The following is a 15,808-nucleotide window of genomic DNA, read 5'->3' as shown; positions in this document are numbered from 1 at the left end:
ATCAATGAGTGGACATTCCAGTGATTTATGGCCCTCCTGCCCTACGTGTAGTATTGATTGTCGGTATTAGAAGATGTTAAAGAGGGGGACAGTACCTATAGCGGAAGCGTTGATGCAAAGGTCTCTGGAGAGCGCCAGAAAGGTTTTTCCCAAAGTGTACACGTTCACCTGCAAGGACGACAACGAGGTCATTAGCATAACTTCCTGTCGCCAAACGTTTCCTTCACACTTCACTTGTGATTCGTCGCAAGAACGTAAACAAGAGGACGGACGAGCGAGCGAGAAGATTGAAGAGTAGCACGAAATCTAGTGGTTTGGAAGATGATGCTTTGAGAAAATGATTCTTGCTCACGTGACCACATGCTAACATGCTAAGACAAAGATCTGCCCCAGTATTGACGTCAAAATTTTTGATTCGTTTTTATTGCCGATTTTCATAGCGATACGACGCCAAATGAAATGGATGCTACTAGTATCACCGATACAGATATTTCAAACGCAAGATCTCTCCCCTTTCATGATAGTGTGTCTTGTCTTTGAAAATAAGAACACAAACTTGTTCCTTGTTTTGCTTCGATGGTTATCATCGTCATTATTAGTCACACGTTCCACAAATGTCCACAAAACCAATCAATAACTGATTCAAACTGTTCAGCATTCCAAAACTTTTCTTTTTTTTTTCAAGTCGGAAGGGTGCTGAAGCCACGCCCTGCTCGATTGTCAATCAGGTACCAATTACCACTTGAAAATGGATGCGACTTTGTCCAGCATCTTTCTTATGCCTGCAAAATAAGCGCACGTTTGAGCTGCAAAAATATCTTCGCTTAAAGTCACTAGTGGCTGAATATGTCTCATTGGGTCCTTGCAGGAATTTTCCACGCCACAACAACGAGGCGCTCTAAAGCAGCCACACCAGCACGACGCCCCGTCCGCACACTGGCTGTCAAGTTGGACACACACACACACAAAAAAGTTACAACCCGCCTCCCTTCTGTCTTACTTCGCAACTTGTCCAATCGTTTGAGTTCAATTTCTTCATCATTTGAATTCAGCGCCCCCTGTCAGTAGTCACATGCAATTTCACCAGATCCGATTTTTAAAATCACATTCTTGATGCGACACGCGTTCCATTCAAAGTGTGTGACAGGTGTGTGTCACAGATGTTTCGTTGTATTACCCACCCCCCCCCCCCGCCGTGTCTGTCCGAAAGTGACAAATTGTGGCCGCATGACAAAGACACGAGTCATCCTTTTGACTTCCTTTGCCAGCAGCCGCCACAATGACGTGTGGACAGAAGGCAGCGAGGGTCGCGAACCTGCCTCTGATCTCTGCAACTACCCTCCGGTGGGAAGTGGGAGCGGTACCCCCCCCCCCCCCCCCCCGTCCCGCCCCGTCCCCCCGCCTACAATCAAACATTCGGCAGGCCGCTGCTATTCTGGGAAGAGAATTCCAGCCAGGAATTTACGTGCGAGCCTGGAATGTTGGACGCTTGCTTACGATTTCCTTCTCTTGCTACAGACACAAAAGGAAGTAACACGGTAGCCAACGCAAGAAGTCAAAGATTCGCAAAGAAAAACGTTAACAGGATGTAACACGATCAAACTTTAAGTAGCAGACAGGAAGTAAGACAAGTAAACTAGTCACATGGGAAGGCATGCACAAACAGTTGCACAGGAAGTAACATACAGGAACTGTTACAGGAAGTAACACGGAAAGGAACATGGCTGCCTGGGAAGAAGCCAGTCACACGGGAAATCACAGCGTTGTAGCGGAAGTAGCGGAATCAAACAGGAAGTACACAAAGTACCGCATAGAGTAACGCAGTCGCACAAAAGTAACACAAGAAGTAGCACGAACACGGAACAGAGTGTGACAAACAGGAAGTGACAGCGTCGCAGGATAGATTGCGATGACTTCAACTTGACTAAAAGCCGCGTAAACTGTGCAGTCTGCGGGTTTGCCGTTTCAATCGCGCCACTGGAACAGTCATCCCAGACTGATGACTCGCACTCATGGGGCGTGTTGGGTGGGAGGAGCTCCAGCTGTTTGTGTAAAAATAGCCCCGCCCACTCCCAGCAGCAGCTGTGCCTCAGAATGCACTCGCACGCGCGCGCAAGGTTGACTCATGCTAAGTCCCGACATGCGTCAGACGTCAACACGGGACGAGAGCGGTCCACGTACCTGGACGATGTCGCTGAGGTCCAACAACATGTCTGCACCACAAGCGTTAAGTCAGCAACCCAAATTGCTGAACACCAAAGAACAACTTTACATTTGGAGCAATCGTTATAAAAAGAGGACAACATCTTCTAAAACGGGTTCTTTACCTCAGAAAATGACACAAGCTTTTGGACACAAAGGTTTCTGGAATATCTGAAGGAGTTCTAGAATAGGGAAAGTAGTTATCCTCCCAAACCTCTCCGTAGGTTGTCTTCTAGAACAGTGGTCCTCAACCCTGGTCCTCGGGGACCGGTATCCAGTCTGTTTTCCATGTCTCCTACAGCCAACACAGGTGGGAATCGTTATCAGGCTTCTCCAGAGCTTGCTAATTAGCTGATGATATGAATCACCTGTGTTGGCTGCGGGAGACATGGAAAACAGGTTGGATACCGGTCCCCGAGGACCAGGGTTGAGGACCACTGTTCTAGAACACCTCAAACGGTTTACCTTCTAGCGCTCCTTAACGTCTAGCGCATCAAGTGGTTAGTTTCTAGAACATTTCAAATTGTTGACCAACTACAGCATCTCAAATATTTAGCTTCTAGAATATCACCTGCACTTCCATCAAGAACAATTAAACTTAAATTTACATTCTCATCTCAAACCGTCACTCTACTAGCACGTCCCAAATATTTGACTTCCGTTATCTTCCCGAACCTCTCAATAGGTTGTCTTCTAGAACACCTTAAACTGAACATTATAGAGCTCCTTATTCATGTATTTAACTTCTAGAACTTCACGTCTAGAAGTCTCAAATATTTCACCTCTAAAATGTCCGGTTTTAGCTTCTAGAACACATCAAGTACATATCTTTCAGTACATCAAGCGGTTGCCGTCTAGACCAATGAAGCGTTTTTCGACTGTCCACGGCTTGCGTGTGTCACGTGGTTTCCCCCCCTCAACAATAACTTGAGCATTGGACCTTCTAGAAGAGTGGTTCTCAAAGTGTGTTGCAGTAGCTCCCTCTAGTGGTACCTGACAGAATGACTGAATGTGACGTTCCACCTGCGCATGTCGTTAACTGCAGGCGACGACGGCGCCAGCGAAAGGATACGCGGCGTTCCCTCGGTGCGACACACCAGGTAGATGCAGGCGGCCATGACGTGCGCCGTCTTGCGTCCGAACGTCAGGTGCTTGGCCAGCGCCATCTTGTAGAAGTTGAAGGCCGTGTCCAGGCAATGCTGGTTCAGCTGAAGCTGGTGGCCCAAAACGCTGATGTGCTGCTTGGCTACAAACACAAATTTGCCGCATTTCAGAAGCCGTGCCCGAGCCCCGAACTCAACCCGACTCGCCGTCGCTTGGACGAGGTTTCGTTTTGTGTTGCGGGCCAAAACAAGCGAGCTTCAGACACGTCGAGCTTCCTTCTCATAAAACGGAACAATTCCGGTACCAAAATGGTGATCAGAAAATAGGAAATGAACACACGCACGAGGAGCATGAAGAAGACGTTAACACTGGTCCAACAGTGGAATCCAACTTGACTGCAATTCCTGATATCACCCACTAGGCCACGCCCCCTTAGAGGCTCACTTCAACACATTGATAAGAACCAACTACCTGTTATATATTTTTTAAGTTCTACTTCATTCTGTATTTGTTCAGATTAATTGTCTGACATAAGCTCAATTGCAAAAACGGGCACATTTTTTGGGGGCAACTTTTGACAACATTCAACATCTGACATTCAAACATCCCTCCCCGAAATTAATAATAAATGTGTTGTCCATGCGAGGGCATTAGTACGGTGGCCCTGAAGTGTAAAACACAAAAAGCAAATAACCAAACGCAAGAGCAAATGAAAAAAACAATCAAAAATTGCTAAACAAAACAACAAAAATGATGCTCAACAGCAAATCAAGAAACACAAAAACAAACATTTTGTTTATGGATTTAATTCATTTGCTGTTGTTTTTTTGTTTGTTGCTGTTTTGAGGGCCACCATCGATGACAGGACTTTAACTGCTCCATTTTTGTTTGTCCTTCACTCGAGCAAAATTTCAAACCAAATTTTGGCACAAAAAAAATGTGACCAAGTGATGGCTTGTAAGTCCAAATACACACTAACTGTGGCACTCAATGTACCGCGAGTCTCCTATTGATATTGACAGCCAATATTCAGCCAATCCGAAATGTGAGGAAAGTTCCGAGTGGAAAACAACAAGAACAAACACAAGTTGTTAACTCGTACCTCTGTACAGCGTCTGCGCTCGTGACTCTTTTCCCTCGTGGGCCAGAAGACCGTCTCCAAATGACGGAAGCTTGGCGCCGCCTGCACACACAAACACCTTCAAGCATTTTTTACACACACACACACACACACACACACACACACACACACACACACACACACACACACACACACACACACACACACACACACACACACACACACACACACACACACACACACACACACACACACACACACACACACACACACACACACACACACACACACACACACACACACACACACAACTGGACGATAGAAGTTCACGTTCTGCTATGAAATGACGTCATGACTGAAAAGGCAAATTTGAGTCAACAAACCAAACAAGGTCCTACAAGAGTGTAAGCTCAGCATAAGGCAACAGCACACTCTTGTGGGAACTCTGTGAACTACAACAACATACAAGATATAAGACACGTGGAGGTCAAAGTTCAAGAGCAGATATACTTGACACGTGACAGATACCATCTGACTAACTTGATCATAATGGTTGTGAATCAATCAATAATTATGTGTTTGCTCATTCGCATACAGTAAAGCCTGAACTCAAATTCGGGTCTCCACGAACTTCCAAGGCTTCTAGAACATGTCTGGCACATTTCTGGCTCATCTTCTAGAACATTCCAAGTGATTTTGTCCAATAAGTCGAAACTGTTTAACCAATGAAAAAGCCTCAACATTTTTGCCCAGAATGTTTTCAAGTGTTGATCTTCCAGGACATTTCTTGTTTACATTCTAGAACTTCTAGAACGAGTGCTTTTGTCTCAGGGCTCAAGTGCTAAGCTTCTAGAATGAATTCTTTATCTTGTCTCGCTTATACAACCTCTCCTGTTTGGTCTAGAACTGCTGGTGTTTTAGAACGCCTTTTAGAACCTGCTAGAACATAACGTGCCTATTTTCTAGAACTTGTTTATCAATCATATCCCATGGAATGACCGTCTAGATAACCTTGTGAAAGCTTTCTAGAACTTCCCATGTTTGTTTCTTTTCCATGTGAATATCCCTTAGAAAATGTGCAGTGGTCTGAACTTTTATTTTTTTTATTTTTAAGCTAAGCTTCCAATGAGACAAACCAAACGGTGATGAGACTTTTGTTTGCTTGTATTTTACCTTGTAGAACTTACTCATGCTTATTTTCTAGATCTCAAGTTTTATTTTCTAGACATCTTGTCTGTCCTCCAAGTCATTTAAGTTGACCTTATATAACTTCTCGTTTACCTCCGAGGGACTATTTCTCGACATCATGGAATTGTTCTGCGTCTGTTTATTAAGTGTCACTCAAAAATCATATATATCTTTCGTTATTTATCTCCTAGTCTTGATTTATTTATACTCAAAAGTTTGGGTTCTAAAATGGCTTTTCTAGAACTTTTTTTTTTCCCCAGACGTTTTTGAAGTTTTGTTTTCCTGGAAGGTAATACGAGCGTGTGATGGTGAACGCCAAGATGACGTCATCTGACGTTCCACATTCAGCTGACGTTTTTTTCTTCCATTGTTCGAGTTCTGACCTTGCGAGGACACAAACTGGCCGACGGCGAGCGACCCGCCTCCTCCCGACTCGACGAATTCCACCTCAGAGACGATGATGTTGTCCTCCAGCACGGACCCGCAGGTCATGCAGACGGCGTCTCCGCGTGCATGATCCACATCCACGTCGGAACTCCCGCAGTTCTTGCACGTCGGGCTCATCTTGGCCGCTCTGGCACCGTTCACACTTAACACATTAAGCAATTGTTTTAATATAAATGTATTTTTTTGTTTCAATTAAAGTCAACATAAAAAAAGGCTGCAAAGTGGCAGATTTTTTTCAGGAAAGAAGTGGAACGAAAAACAAGCGAAATGTCAGCAAAAATGTCCGCATAGCTCACGAAAGCTCAATTTGGTGAGCATTCGAGGAGGTTTCACTTTTTCTTTGGCTTTTCTGGTGATTCTTGTGTAGAAGCCTCAACAAGAGCAACAGAAGTAACGTGAACCATGTGCTTTTCAGCATTTCATTGGTTTTACCTTGAATTGTAAACAATGGAACGGCTGATACTTTTTAGTGCAATATGTTTATTGTTAGTACATTTGATCTTGTTTTTTTGTTGCCTTTCCTCCTGGATTTAAGGCAGCGTTTATGTTCAAACGTAGTGGCTTAATATTTAAAGCACTTTTTAAGAATAAAAACTTTTTGATTAATTTGGGCCTACTAGTACTGCGCATGTATGTTGATATTGGTTATTAAAGTGGTGACAGAAGGGCCCCCCCAAAAAAGTAGATATATTTTAGGTGGTACATGGTGTCAAAGGTTTGAGAGGCATTGACCCGATAAATAAAAGACAACGCTAACTTGATAGCTGTCGTTCATTCGTTAACGCTTTGAAACTTCCTCCCTGCGTGCTGACGTCACAGAGCCCCCAACGTGACGTCGGCTTTCCCGTGACAGCGCATTAAAGACATTCAGACATGAATTAAAGTTCAACCGAAATCGTCTTTAAAGCGGAGTTAAGCGCGCAAACATGGACGACCGTCGGCAAAAGTGACAATTGTGGACGTGCCTCGTTTAGCCGGCTAGCTACGTGGCACCGGCAACGTCCGCTGCTCGCACTCCGGCCACGCGTCACTTCAACTACACGCCCAAAAAAGAAAAAATAATTGGAGAAAATAAAAACTGTCCCACGACGACACTTACATCGAAACGGGAATGTAGCGTGCTGGAAGCTAGCTCAAGCCGGTGGATACTACACACGTGCCCGCGCGTGCACGTCTACGTACCTGAAATCCGGCGTGGATGAGTGACGTGCGCGTGCTCGCCTGACCCGCTCCCCTCAAAACACGTTGTGTGTGTGCGTGGGTGTTTGCTTCCCCTTCTCCACGCATGCGTGTATTTACAGTTGAAAAGTAGTACTGCACTTAACAATTTTGCATGGGGGGGCACAGACACACACACACACGCACACACAAAAAGCCAGGCTTCTCAATACACGTGTGCACGTGCGTGCACGCTCGGACGATACCAACTAAGTTGACAGTGGAGGGGTGCTCAAGTCAGTTCAAGTTGCATTTCAATGGCCTGAGCCACCCAAAAACAATTTCAACAGAGTTTGGAGCATTTATTTGATATGTTGTGTGTGTGTGTGTGTGTTTTTTTTTTTTTTTAAGTATTCACGTGAGGTCCGCGTGACTCGTGGGCCGCACCGGAACCTCACATTAGTCACGCAAGCACTTTCTCAATTGCAAAGCATTACGTCAGAAATATTGGCCTACCCAAACGTTTTTTCAAAATACTGTACATACTCAAATTAATTCCAAATTATTGACCTCCTTACTCACGTCACATTTTTAATGTTCATGAAAATATAAATTTTAATAAACAGGCATGAGATTTTTTTTTAATTTAAATCGTTCAATGTTTATATATACACAACTTATTTGCATCAAAACGTCAACTTTCTTAAACATTTGTGTTAATACTGTCATAAATATTTGCACAAGCAACGAAATATTGTCCAGAATATTTTCATTAACAAATGTGTTGGGAAACGTCAACATGTCCCAAATTAGTATTACCATACGGGCATTTTATTTTATATCAAAAAGATCAATTAAAAAATGGCCAAGAATTTCCTTAAATCACATTATCCAGTATTTTTGGTAATTGTTTAACAAATGCATATTTAATGGCGCAATGAAGGAGTCCAAGTGAGAAATACTGCTTTTTATTCCCAATTGCTGTCAATAAATGAAGCGCTGGCGTACACATCCACTGAATTGCCAGCACCCTTCAAGTGCACACAACACATTCACACACGCTGGGTTCAGTGACGCCATTCAACTTTTAGGCAATTGAGCATAGAAAAATACTTTTAGCAGTAGTGTTAAAAAGCTGAGTGAGACGTTTTTGTCACCCCCACTTGATGAAATCAAGTGACGAGTAGTCCTTCATCTGCTTGGATTTGTGCTCTTTGAAGACGTCCTTCATACAAAACGTCAAACGCGTGCGTCATCTTCTCAGAAGACAATCAGCAATCAGCCTGGATGTCGGCAAAATGGATCGGACTTCTCGGATCAAACTTTCTGTATGCCGAACCCGTAAAAGGGATGCTTTACTAACTTGGCAATTTTCAGCAGTAAAAGGTTAATAGTTTGTCAATAATAATATGAATTGCATAAGGTCATTCTTTTTTTTTAGGGCTCAGGTAACAACCAATCACAGCTTACCTAATGTTTACAAGCTGAGCCGTGATTGGATGTCACCGCCCGTGAGACGTCATTTTCAGTCGACAGCAAGTGTAAAAGGCCTTTTTAAAAGGGGTTAATTGTACATGAAAAATAATGACATATCAAATTCATGATAGACAAAATATGAACTGAAAATGGCAAAATTAGTCAAGTATCCTTGAACAAGTCTGTCCCTGAACTCGAACCCCCTGGACTACACGGGCCACTTTTGATTTGGAAAATGGATACATGGACTCTGCAGGTCATTTAAAGACGAGGTAGACACAGGAAACCAAAAACGCACATGACATTTGCTAAATATTTGACAATTAAAACAATGATTATTAATACAATATGTATGTTAGAAAAATTAATCAATCATTATTTTCAAATGTTCAATATACTTGCTCAAATTTGAGGTTCCCAGCCAGTGAGTTAATTAACAGCACCACCCCGGACCCCCGGATTTGCGTAAAAACATCAAATGTATTAAAATTAAAAATGTGGGATTAAAATACCAAGCGGTGCGTTATGTGGCCCCTCCCCATGCTATATATACCCCAACTGCAGCCCAGTTCCAACCACTAACCTTCTTCACCAATTGGAAGCCCCGCCCTCAAGGGTCCCAATCCCAATCCTAGCATCCTCGTCTGGATGACCCTTTAAACTGAAGCTAACTCGTAACATTCCAACCCGAGGCACAACCATCATCATCATCATCTTTTTGTTCCCAAACTTCAAGTCAAGGGGGCACAATAAAGACCCCTGAGGTCCAAATCACAAAGGCAAGGAAGACAAACACTGTAAAAGGTACAAACACCTCCAGGACGACATTTCCCACAAAGTGACGCCATCAGCCGCCTGCTGAGCTTCGTACGACAAACGCTAAGACAAGATGGCTGACGCTGGAAGTAGAAAACAAGGTCAACACGGCGAGTACAAAATGGAGGCCGTTGGAGAAAGGGGGGGGAATCTTCTTAGGGCGTCCGGTTTTCTGCCGGCGACGTTCGGTCTGCAGAGGAAGACTCACTGCTGCTCCCGAGACTCGTAGAGTAGCTTGGCGGCCTGCAAACAACAAGCGGTCGCATGGATGGAGACGTTAAAGGAGCGCTCGCAGGCGTGATTGATGTGGGTGCCGGACCTTGTGCATGGCCAGCAGCCACAACTCGGCCGCCTTCTTTTCTTCCTCGCTGGTGCCGGCGTCCAGTCGCAGCTGCTTAACGTCCTGATCGCCCGGCGGCTTGTACTTGACTAGCATGCCGGCCGCATGTGGAGACGTGCCTGCGCGGACGCGGACACACACACACACACACACGGACACACGGACAATTAGCATTAGCATAAATGCTAACACTGCACAAGAAGTGACAGTGATGCTGCTGATGAATGGAGGCCAAAAATATTATGACGGAGCATTAGCTTTAGCTCTATGGCTAGCCTAAGTGTTAATGACACAGACATCTTTATTTTTTGGCTTTTGACTGTTTTTACGTTATCGATTTACTGTTTTAAAGTGTTAGTCACCCTTCAACATTTCTTGACAATAATATGTTATATGTGACCTCACAAGTCTTAAGACGACATTCTAATTAATTTTACATTTGTGACATATTTGTTATGAAGCAAAATTCAGCCATTTTGGTCCACCTCAGGGGGCGGCCATTTTGCCACTTGCTGTCGACTGAAGATGACATCAGTTGCTCAGGCAACAGCCAATCACAGCTCACCTGTTTTCTGAAGAGGAGCTGTGATTGTTTTTACCTGAGCAACTGTGATGTCATCTTCAGTCAACAGCAAGTGGCAAAATGGCCGCCCCGAGATGGATAAAAACGGCTGGATTTTGCTGCTTAACTCTTATTCCACTAACGCAATATGAACCAGAATACCATATTCAGACCAGTGAGGCTGCATAGAATATATTATTGAACAAACTGTTTTCATGTGTCTGATTATACGCTGGCTGACAAACCTGCCTACATGGCAGCCATGTTTGGAGGGGCAACCTTCCCATAAAAAAGTATTGTTTTGATTCTGCACCGATTTTATGAGGTTTACATATTCAATACCGTGAATAGTTTTTTTAAGGCGTAATTTTGATTCATCTGCCAAAAATATTTTTTCTTGATCTGTCAAGTGTGATTTGTTATTGTTCCGTTGTTGTAATTTACTTGCATTCACACTCATGCCTTTGATGCTAACATTAGCGTTAATGCTAACAGTGAAAAGAAAGTGAAAATAATAAACCACAAGCAAAAAAAATAAAATAAAATAAAAGTACCAGTACAAAACACTAGGCTACACTTTTGAAATGAATGACAACACTGGCCGGAAAAAATATCTTGAACGTGACTTCATGCATTTCAACACAAAAACACTCCATGTTAATGCATGTTTGGCATTAGCGCTAACACTGGACAGGACGCAACCTCAAAGGAACACTGACACAAAGATCTTCAAATGAAACAGGAGGGATCACTCGCATGCATTTTAAATCCAACGAAAAAAGGTTAAAATACATTTAGCTTTAGCATTAATGCTAATGGTGTTTTGGGTCCAAAAGTTATTTGGAAGCCAAAATACAAAACATAAGCGGAGGCTAAGAAGTCTGATGGAGCCCCAAAGACGGACGGCGAGTGGCGCTAACCTTCGCAGGCGCAACCAGCGTCCAGCAGGTCGTCGCCAGCGTCCAGCTCATTCTCTGACATCCCAAGAAGGACAAACCCGATCCGACGGGACCAGTCAAAGCAGCACAAGTGAGAAGAGGTGCAAGTGTTAATACGCTGCCTAGTGGGGAATGTAAAAGTGAGTAGACGCCCAACAAACACCAAAGTGAGTACTGGACACCATGTAGCAAAAGTGAGTGGTCGCTTGTTGGGGATGTAAAAGTGAGTGGACGCCGAATGAAGACAGATATAAGTGGACACCCAATCAATGAGCGGTCGCCTGGTGGGGTGTGATTGGTCACCTTTTGGAGATGTCCATGCGAGTGGACATGTGAAGCTGAGCGGACGAAGACAAACGTGAGACAAAAGACGAGATGCTACGAGAAGGCGACGGCAAACGGGTTTTCAAAATTATTACAAGCTGAAAATCACAACAAGTGCTCAAGCGACCGCTCATCAAACTCTTGGAGCCCCTTTCCAACAGAGACCCGAGCCCAACATTTGGATTTCACACAGACCGTCAACAACAGGCGCAAAGGGGGAAACGTGCAAACGTGTGAAAGGAGCGCCGGTCCCTCACCTGTGTGATTGGTCGTGTCTGTCAGAACCTGTATGGTGGTGATGCGATTCAACTCCACCTCAAAGTTGTTTTCGCCGTCCAGGAACAGGAACCTGACAAGCGGAGAGGGCAACATGTGAGCAGGCATGCATTCTTGATCCTCTTTCTTTCTGAGCAGTTTATGCATTGTACGCCGCCCTGGTGGCCAAAACGTGCACGCCACAAACAGCCACACAAACTCAGAAGTTCTATTTCATGATAGAACGACGTTTTGTCCTTCTTACAAACGTCATTGCTGCACAAAGATATTTTGCAATTGTGAATAACAGAATTGAGTTGATTGAGGGAATTTGAAATGTGAATGTGAAAATAAAAACATATTTCTATTTTATAAATGTGTAACAACTGTCAGCAAAACAAAACAATTTGGGTGCAGAATAACTTGTAAATATTTGTTCTTGTTGACCTGTGGTTGTTGGAGAGACGAGAGGTCATGGTGGCACACTTGTCTGACGTGTCCCGCGTGACCAGGAAGGGACTTCCTGTACATTCACACACAAAAAAATAAAAATAAATCACATACAGTTTGTACCGTGTTTAATAGTCGCACCATTTTTCATGGGAAAACGTGACATTGTTTTTCGGTCCTAACAAAAATGTTGAAACCTTTTTCTTCGTCTGACTTACAAGATCGACAAGACTAGGCAATGACGTCATACTGCTCATAGCCACTACTAGGGGGTCAACAGTTGGCTATTTTAGCCAATGACAGTTGGGATGTGTGCTAGCACGCCAAGCTAGAAGAAAAAGTATCGCGTCAGATTTATAGTGATAATATCACCGCCATTTTTTTTTATTGGATCCAGAATCAAAGACAAAACATGCGTCCCATCTAGGACCAGGGTTATTAAAGTTTGGGAATTTTCATTTTAGACCGTTTTTATTTTTTTTAAGTTTTTGAAGTCAGTGGTAATTAGTTCTCAGGGTGTTTTTGTTAGTTTCCGTTAACTAGAATAACCCTGTCTACGACAGGTGTGCTCTTACTTTTCTCAATCCAAGCACAAATAATGTTCCACTGTCGCGCAATATCTTCGATGAGAGGCGCTAGCTAGCTAGCTAGCTCACCTGCCACGAGCACTTTGATTTGCTTTTCGTAGAAGTCGCTTTCCTTTTGCGACAGCAAGCTGCATTGGCAGCACTGGCGCACCGGGTCCACGAAGCTCATGCGCGGCAGCGCCACCTTCTGGCTGCAGCACTTGTCGCAGAAGCAGCGGCCGCAACGCCGACAGTGGTGCTGCGCGGGGATCAAGACAGTTTAGGCAGGCGACATGTTGGGAAGGTTTGGTGATATGGCAGGAAAAAAAACAAAAAAAACAGACCTTGCGCTTCATGAAAGCAAACTTGGTCTCGCACTGCATACATTTTTGACACTAAGGGGGAAAACAGGAAGTGGTTACATAACATGCTGGCAAAAATGAAAAGAAGTGAAATCTGTTTATCATCTTCCTGCTAGTCAATAAACAACCAACACTATATCACAAATAAGCAGTTTCTAGTGGGTTTTAAACTATACAATGTAAACTCCTGAGAAATGCATCTTTTTTTTCCGGTTGAATGCTGGTTGATTTATATATAGATATAGATATATCAAAGTTTAGGTCAAATTTTGACCCGTAATTGCACATGTAAACTCAATACAGGAAGACAACGTGAAGGACAGCTGAGCGTTTGTGACATTAAAGTCATTGTGTGTGTGTGTGTATATATATATATATATATAAATTTATTTCCAATTCATTTTAATTTCCAATTTATTATATATATATATATTATATATATATATATATATAATATTATTATAATTATAATAATTATATATATATATATATAATATATATATATATAATATATATAAATATAATATATATAAATATAATATATATATATAATATATATAAATATAATATATATATATATATAATATATATAAATATAATATATATATATATATAATATATATAAATATAATATATATATATATATAATATATATAAATATAATATATATATATATATAATATATATAAATATAATATATATATATATATAATATATATAAATATAATATATATATATATATAATATATATAAATATAATATATATATATATAATATATATATATATATATATATATATATATATATATATATATATATATATATATATATATATATATATATATATATATAATAAATTGGATTCAGTTGATAATCATTAACTTGACTGTCACTTTGTGGCGCGTTTGTCTTTAGCGCGTGTAACAAACACAGTTAGCAGCTTTGCCAAGACAAACAAAGCAGTTACGTCACAACAAACAAGCCCCTCTTTGTCATCGGAACTACACAAAATATTAAATGGGGCAGGTGGAAGTTTTATTTCGGGAATCAACAAGCTTTTATTTAGTTTTGTTAGCTTAGCCTACTGCCGAACAAGTCCCGTTAAATTGACCGAATTTCACACGGGTCAAGCCGGATGTTTCTCAAACAATTCAAAATAAGAGTTTGGCTTTAACCGCCACCAAAGTTGTTCAAAGGCTTTGATGATATGAAACGCAAACAAGAGTTTGTTAAACTTTACAAGCGACTCAAGTACTTGTGTTTTAATTAGATTTGAGGTTTTGCTCGGATATAGTGAAAATGCGCACGTTTTATTTTGCAAACCTTCAACGGAAACGCTTAATCTACAACATGCTGGCTGGTTTTACAGCAGCTTCAGGGTAGGAAAAAAGGCTCGATTTAGCCTCACGTCTTTGTCGGGCACCCATGTGGGTTCCTCCAGGCAGAAGGGACTGTTGAAGGATCCGTTCTCGGCCACCATGCGAAGGCCGCTCGGGCTGCGGACCAACTTCTTGCCGTCGGGAACCGAAGACATTTTTCGCCCCTTGCCTCTTCGTCTTTTGGCTTCTCTGGAAGACTGGTGGCACTGGTAGTGACTGCGGACACGCCCTCGACCCGCCGGATTGGCAGGTCGGTGGGCCAATGAAGGCGCGCGAATCAAGTCACGTTGCTTAAAGCGCTGCCAGCCCACTGTTTTGCTTTTTGGGGCCGCCGCGCCCAGTCGACACGTTTGCAAACTTTTGCTTTTCGCCACAAATAAATACGCCCCCCCCCCCCCCCGTTTATTCTCACAGCTGTCAAGGTTATAATGAATCACTTTTATGCAAATGCTAGCCAAATTGTCAACATTTGTACCTTACCTCCGGGATTTTTGATCTCATAAGAAAACTTATAAATATATTTTAGAATATCAAATAAAAAGTTGGGGCTTCACTGGAGCTACACCGATTTCTGACGGGGCTTAGCACCAGTGTAGCACAGCCCTGGTTTGAGACGACGGACATTTAAAAAACAGAATAAAAGAAAGATATCACACAGGATTGGTAATAAATGTAAATAACAAACAACATAACATAACATACAGGGCAATTGTCTATCTCTATCTTTTTTACAAAATGTCATAGAAAATCAAATTACACAGGAATAGGAATAGCTTAAAAAGAGGGAGGGGGCAAACAAGATTTGCTTTGCTTTATTTGCTTTTGCAGCACTGGAAAAAATACAGCAAACTGTAAAAAGAAAAAAAAGTGTCCTAATTTTTTAGATGATAGAACTTAATTCATTTTTTTAATGATTAAAAAGTAAAAATCTAGCCATGAAAAAAATATAGATTTTGTTTACTTGAATCACTACATTTGTTATATATTAATTTTTTTTAATAACATTGAAATAGTCATAAAATATATTAGCAATGTCTGTAAAACAAACTTACAAAACTGTTGGAAATTGCTCATTAGTCAACTTTTTTTAAATGATAAAACTAAAATTGTAATTAAAAAGTAATAAACAAAGAAACATGTAAGCTACCTGTATTGGGAAT

The 15,808-nt window shown here is 41.9% G+C and overlaps 2 protein-coding genes across 5 annotated transcripts in view; both read right to left on the bottom strand.

The window, feature by feature from the left end:
* brf1a (BRF1 general transcription factor IIIB subunit a) overlaps positions 1–7,371 on the bottom strand; it is a 35,280-nt gene extending 27,909 nt beyond the window's left edge. For 2 of the 3 annotated variants that reach the window (XM_086095676.1, XM_086095678.1), the window contains exons 1-6: positions 7,205–7,371; positions 5,959–6,164; positions 4,409–4,489; positions 3,275–3,448; positions 2,182–2,213; positions 96–168 (exon numbers count right to left, since the gene is read on the bottom strand). In XM_086095676.1, the coding sequence (XP_085951802.1) occupies positions 96–168; positions 2,182–2,213; positions 3,275–3,448; positions 4,409–4,489; positions 5,959–6,139 (541 nt within the window). In that variant the 5' untranslated portion in view covers positions 6,140–6,164; positions 7,205–7,371. Of the gene's footprint in view, positions 1–95; positions 169–2,181; positions 2,214–3,274; positions 3,449–4,408; positions 4,490–5,958; positions 6,165–7,121 lie in introns of all 3 variants that reach the window. The other variant, XM_086095677.1, reaches the window with a different exon arrangement.
* Positions 7,372–8,132: 761 nt separating this feature from the next.
* On the bottom strand, positions 8,133–14,873 carry zfyve21 (zinc finger, FYVE domain containing 21). Of its 2 annotated transcripts, XM_086095649.1 has the most exons (8): positions 14,678–14,873; positions 13,252–13,302; positions 12,998–13,166; positions 12,339–12,414; positions 11,894–11,985; positions 11,295–11,348; positions 9,792–9,931; positions 8,133–9,715 (listed from the first exon to the last, which is right to left on the bottom strand). In XM_086095649.1, the coding sequence occupies exons 1-8, from the start codon at positions 14,801–14,803 to the stop codon at positions 9,677–9,679; spliced, it is 747 nt and encodes a 248-aa protein (XP_085951775.1). In that variant the 5' UTR covers positions 14,804–14,873; the 3' UTR covers positions 8,133–9,676. The 2 variants fall into 2 exon arrangements, with proteins under 2 accessions (XP_085951775.1, XP_085951776.1); XM_086095650.1 differs by lacking the exon at positions 11,295–11,348 and having other exon boundaries at positions 14,678–14,872.
* Positions 14,874–15,808: the final 935 nt, after the last annotated feature.

The sequence above is a fragment of the Leptonotus elevatus genome, chromosome 14 (assembly GCF_054856555.1).
Source record: "Leptonotus elevatus isolate MCC_2025b chromosome 14, RoL_Lele_1.0, whole genome shotgun sequence".
In the NCBI taxonomy this organism is placed as follows: Eukaryota; Metazoa; Chordata; class Actinopteri; order Syngnathiformes; family Syngnathidae; genus Leptonotus; species Leptonotus elevatus.
The sequence above is the reverse complement of the archived record's forward strand: the minus strand, read 5'-3'. Positions and strand labels throughout refer to the sequence as shown.

What these genes read in the sequence shown, in the direction of transcription:
- zfyve21 (XM_086095649.1), bottom strand. Translation starts at nt 14,803, where the DNA reads ATGTCTTCGGTTCCCGACGGCAAGAAGTTGGTCCGCAGCCCGAGCGGC. An exon ending in AATCAAAGTGCTCGTGGCAG is followed by an intron (nt 12,415 to 12,997) that starts GTGAGCTAGCTA and finishes GTGAATGTACAG; the next exon opens with GAAGTCCCTTCCTGGTCACG. An exon ending in AGACACGACCAATCACACAG is followed by an intron (nt 11,349 to 11,893) that starts GTGAGGGACCGG and finishes TTGGGATGTCAG; the next exon opens with AGAATGAGCTGGACGCTGGC.